This window comes from Atta colombica, unplaced genomic scaffold (genome assembly GCF_001594045.1).
Source record: "Atta colombica isolate Treedump-2 unplaced genomic scaffold, Acol1.0 scaffold47, whole genome shotgun sequence".
NCBI lineage: Eukaryota > Metazoa > Arthropoda > Insecta > Hymenoptera > Formicidae > Atta > Atta colombica.
The window spans coordinates 2,231,345-2,236,707 of NW_017259536.1; the positions used below are offsets into that span (position 1 = coordinate 2,231,345).

The following is a 5,363-nucleotide window of genomic DNA, read 5'->3' on the forward strand; positions in this document are numbered from 1 at the left end:
ATCCCCAGATCACGTGCCATGTAGGACAGGGAATTGAGAATTAAAACTCCATGCACTAGCGAACTAACGTCCATTTTAATGATCAAGGACTAGGTACTACGTCTATTTCGCGACACTGCCGATAAAATCGTAACGTTGAAAATATGGTGTATGTCCGTACTAAATGTAACAGCTTGCCAGCTTCAATTAGCGCGGACAGAGAGAACTAATATTTTAAATGGAACTCATCTTTATGTGCACAAAGCGTGCACAATGAACTATGTAATCGATTGTAGCCATGGATATTTCCGGCGATTAACACATACAACACAGGGGACTATATCTATAAAAAAGGACAATATAATTTATATTAAATTTATTTAATATTGTAATTAATGTATGTATAAGTATACCTTTATCAATTTTTTGCGAATGTGACATTCATTTTTAATTTAAATTATTATATGTATATACTGTATAGATTTGTATATACATTTGTATATACATTTTATTATTATTAGATATTATTATTATATCGCAAAATGTTATTTAAAATTATATGTTTCATTATTAAAGACAAAGTGAATGTGATGGATAAATTAAGGTTTTTTTTTAAACTAAATTAAGTTAAAATTAATGGTTTATAAAATTAATAAAATTTAATTAAAAGTTAAAAGAATAAAATATTAACTTAATAAAAGTTAAGTTAAGATTGAATTAACTTAAGTTTAAAAAAAGTTAATTTTGGAAAAATTATTTTTGTCATAAGAATTTTGTCCTAATTTTTCTTAAAATGGGATTACTTTAAATAACACTTAAAACATATAAAATATACAAAATTAAATATTATTAGATAAATTTAATTTTGTTATTCATAGTAAGTTACTTGTACATATATAATAAGAGTTACATAATCGCGTTTTTATCAAAATCTTGTGAGAGAGAAGAGTATATATTTGCATTATCTCTCTTTCTTTAACCTTTATCTAATTTCCTTGAACTTCCGAAACAACTGCTCACGCATGTTTACGACTATGTCGACTAGATATTTGTTACAAAAAATATATATAAAAATGTAGAAAATGATGTGCAATCTTCATTTAACTCATTTCATATTTATGTTGCTGAAATATAATGTTTATGACACCTAAAATTGGTGCGATTCAAATATAAGTTGGAATTGACAAAATCAGCGAGCCAATAAAAATTGGCTACTATGTAGTGTGACTCTCATTATAGAGTCTGTAATCATAAAATCATTGAATTTTTTAAAAATTAATTCTCTAATGTTTAAGATTTTATTAAAAAAAATATTAGTATTAAGAGATAGAAAAAATTTTAATTTAAAAAAGTTAATAAATTAAAGTTTATATAGAAGTTTATATAGAATCAAGTAACTAAATTAAGTTAAAAATTAATGCATTTAAAATTAACTAAGTTAAGTTAAGTTATTAACTTTTTAACTATTTTTTTAATTTTTAACGTTTTAATTTAGTTAATACTCAACTCTGGATATATTAATCTTTTTTTATTAAATACGATACAGTATTTGTTTAAATAAAATAAAAAATAAACATGGATTAATATTTGGGAACGTGGAAAAAATTATTAATATTTAATTAACAATGAAATTGTCTTTTTATTTATTTTTTTAATGAAATCTGCGAAGGCTAAGAATTTATTTTTTAAATAAAAAGAAATATTTCTTTAATTTATTTTAATATATTTATTTAATATTTATTGTTTTAATATACTAACTATCACATATATTTCTGCCTATTTCTCTATATTAAGTTATGCATATCAGCACATACATATATTTAAAAAAGTACTAGTATCTGCACATAAAATGTACATAGAGTTCTACAATTGAAAACACTATTTCGTAAATCTGAATGACTAGATTATGGCAATGAATGACTGCATGATTGATGACTATACAATTTTCCGCGTATGAATTACAGCGCTTAGTACGCAATTTATATGAAATTGTTGACATTTTAAATAAATTCCATCGATAATTTGCTACGGTTCGTCAGACGTAAATTATTCCTTTATTACGCTGTGTATTGAAATAGAAATGCGGATGGTGTGCGAATAGGTATTAATCTTTGATCACCATAACGATCGAATACAATGTAATAATCACGGCCATTAATACAATATTTCTTTCCTTGAACGATATCATACGGGATATTTGAAAACGGCAGCTGTATGTTCCGTTTATCGAATAGCTGATTCTTAGTGGTGTACACCAATTGTGGGATTAAAGAATCATTTGATTTCCGTTTCCACTTGCAGAAGAACGTGCGATCGGATTTTCTGCCGATCTTCTTTCGCCGTTTGTAAAATTTCACCAACCAATTAATTAATATCTCGAGAACGAAAATTATCATTGCGATCATATATCCAGCGAGGATCACTTTAAACGTTAAAGATAGATCGGCAATTGACAATTGTCTTTCAGTGGATCGAAGATCCAGCGGACATACTTGCGCAATTGGTAGCTTTCTCAGTTTCTCGCGCGTCATTATACCAGATGCCATTAAAGTTATCAATCTGAAACACGTTCAGTCTTTTATTGAATTGCACAGTTAATAATATTAGATTATATCAATAAATTATTGATGATTAATGGCTACAATTTTTGTGATACGAACTATGCTTAAGACATAATTTATATAAAATTCTCCTACAGCACAAAGTTGCACAAAAGTTGCAACACTGCTGCAACATTGCAGCAATATTCTATTTTGCAGCAATATTGTTGCAAATTCTATGCTGTATAGATTATATTCTATCTATTTTTTTAAATTTTATTATCTATTATTATCATATTATCTAAATTCTAAAAACTCGAAGAATATACAAGCATAATTAACCATAATTCAATTTACTTTTTATATTAAAAAATATTAATTTTTTTAATATAAAAATATTAATTCTTTTAATACAAAAATTTGTCGCTTACTCTTTATTAAATAGTTTCTTCAAAGTAGAGTTTATGGGAAAGGCGAATGCCTTATTGATCAAATAAATCGTGTTGGGCATAATAACATATGTACATCTGTCCCGATGGTTCAAGTGTTGGCGAGTTTTGTTGATATAATTCTCGAATATTAGAGTTTTGAGGTAATGAGTCTCTCCAAGGAACAGTTTATCTAGAGATTAATGTTACACTTCTTTTCATTTGATAATAATAGAAATAATTATTTTAAGAAATAATTATTTTAGGGACTCCTTTAATTCATAAAATAATACATACATATAAATAAAATATGATATAAAATTTAAGAATATCTGTACGTTAGCGAGACGAACCAGAACCTCCAGATATTAATAAATTTTATTTATATATATTTTTATCATTAGGTATAATTGCGCAAATTAGTATCAACGCTGACTTCTAATGCCTCGTGAATTTATATATTATTCTTTTTATTTATTATTAAAGTATGTAGTTGAAATTTGGCGGTAGTACTCACTCTTCTCCAAAGCGTTAAAAATATCGTTAACTGGATATTCATATGACGTTATGTAATTGTCCTTCCATCTTGTGACGTTTAAGAGATTTAAATCTTCAACATCGTGGAACTGAAAATATTAAAAATGAAATTTAATTACACTAGTTTACAAAAAATAATTTCTTTTAATTACTTTGAATCAGACAAGGTATTTCTTACAAATTTTGTCGCACACGAAACACTAGTACTATCGCGATATTTTCGAAATAACTACAGAGATTTAATCTACCAAAAATGGCTTTTTTGTGATATTTAATATTTTCTAATAATGTATAAAAATTAATATTATCTTAAAATTCTAATCAGAAGTGAATGTATTTTCCATTCTCTAAGAAGATGGACAAGATGCATTTTTATAAATTTAAATATTTTATTTTTTAGCCATGTTATGTATTCTTTGACTTTGACTGTGATATATAATATTAAAAATATTAAATATATTATTAAACGTATTATTAATGATTCAAAATAACTTTTTGTTGTGTAAACTAGTATTATTTTAACGTTTTATGATCGTGATAAAATAATCAATGTTTGCAATTCTTATCAATTTTAAATCATAACTATTGGATAAGATTGTAATTACAAATCTCAAATTCTCTCTTAAAAAAGATTAAATACGTGTTTGCATAAAGACTTACTTCAGAAAGCACTAAGTCTATTGTGCGCCCTTTATAAGTAACCCACTGATAACCTTTACGCAATATATCTTGTACGTTGTTGATTGGCAAGGTAAACTGTGGCCTCGTAAGAAACGCAGTAAGATTCGCCGTGTAAAAGGACGTCAATATTAAAATGAAAATCCACCACATGGCGATCAGAATCCGTGTCGAGTCTACAATTGATATAAATTCATTTTTTAATTTAATATTACATAATAAACGATACAATTAGCATATATTTGTTGCTTTCAAAAATCGTAGTATAAAAAAATTAATCCTAAAATTTATCCTGTCACAATAATCTATACATAAATCATGTTAGTCGGATATGGTTTAGGCTTTTCATTAATTTAATTTACATTATTACAAATTAAATATAAAAATAAATGCACATAACGTATGTCGCAGTATATAATGACGTAACTCTTGAAGAAAGTCGTCTCTATGAGACGTCGTTTGCGAATATAAAGATGTGGTAATCAAGATGTCACGAAGATAGCAGGGTAGTATTTCGTACCTGTTGTCGCGATTATATTGGTTCCTTGTTTTAACAAAGAACTATACACAAACCATACGCAAGAGAATAAGCTGAAATTTTCGGAGTCGGGTTTGTTCCACAACTTTGCCCTACAAGATAGTGATAGTATTGAGAACTGGAGCGTTTCATAAGGTATATTCTATGGATTTTTTTCTTTCGACGAACCTGAATGTGGCAAATGTGTAAATTACAGGTCCTACAGAGATCACTGCAGCTAGCACAAACAGCCAAACGGTTTTGTTGAATGGTGCGAGCAATCCCGAACCGGTTGCCGATTCTTGTGGTCGTTTCATCAATACCGTCAACTCGCCTTGCTCCAGGATTGTACTGAACGTGCAATACTTCTGCATCTCCGGCAAAATAGGCAAGTAGGCCACCGCCATATCTACCTTCTGAATGAAAAAAGTATATATATATATATATACGTGCTAAACGTAAATATTGTGCAAGTCGTGCGAGACAGGTAATGTTTATTGTGACAGGGCTCCTGGTGGCGAATTACAAATGATACTCGACCGAGACGAAGTTCCAGAGGAACGGCAAGTCGCCAGATTACTAAAGCAGATTTTGGACGGGATAGCCTTTCTGCATTCCCTGAACGTGGCTCACCTCGACATCAAGGTAAGTGTTTTCAAACACTCGAAACTATATGGTAAAGAC

General features: G+C 28.3%; 1 protein-coding gene across 1 annotated transcript in view; it reads right to left on the bottom strand.

Annotated features, from left to right (window-relative positions):
- Positions 1-2,036: 2,036 nt before the first annotated feature.
- Positions 2,037-5,363, bottom strand: part of LOC108691512 (glutamate receptor ionotropic, delta-1) — an 8,169-nt gene continuing 4,842 nt past the window's right edge. Inside the window, exons 4-9 of the mRNA XM_018199285.1 lie at positions 4,869-5,096; positions 4,683-4,792; positions 4,145-4,338; positions 3,465-3,573; positions 2,951-3,140; positions 2,037-2,538 (exon numbers count right to left, since the gene is read on the bottom strand). Coding sequence (XP_018054774.1) covers positions 2,037-2,538; positions 2,951-3,140; positions 3,465-3,573; positions 4,145-4,338; positions 4,683-4,792; positions 4,869-5,096 — 1,333 coding nt within the window. The remainder of the gene's footprint in view (positions 2,539-2,950; positions 3,141-3,464; positions 3,574-4,144; positions 4,339-4,682; positions 4,793-4,868; positions 5,097-5,363) is intronic.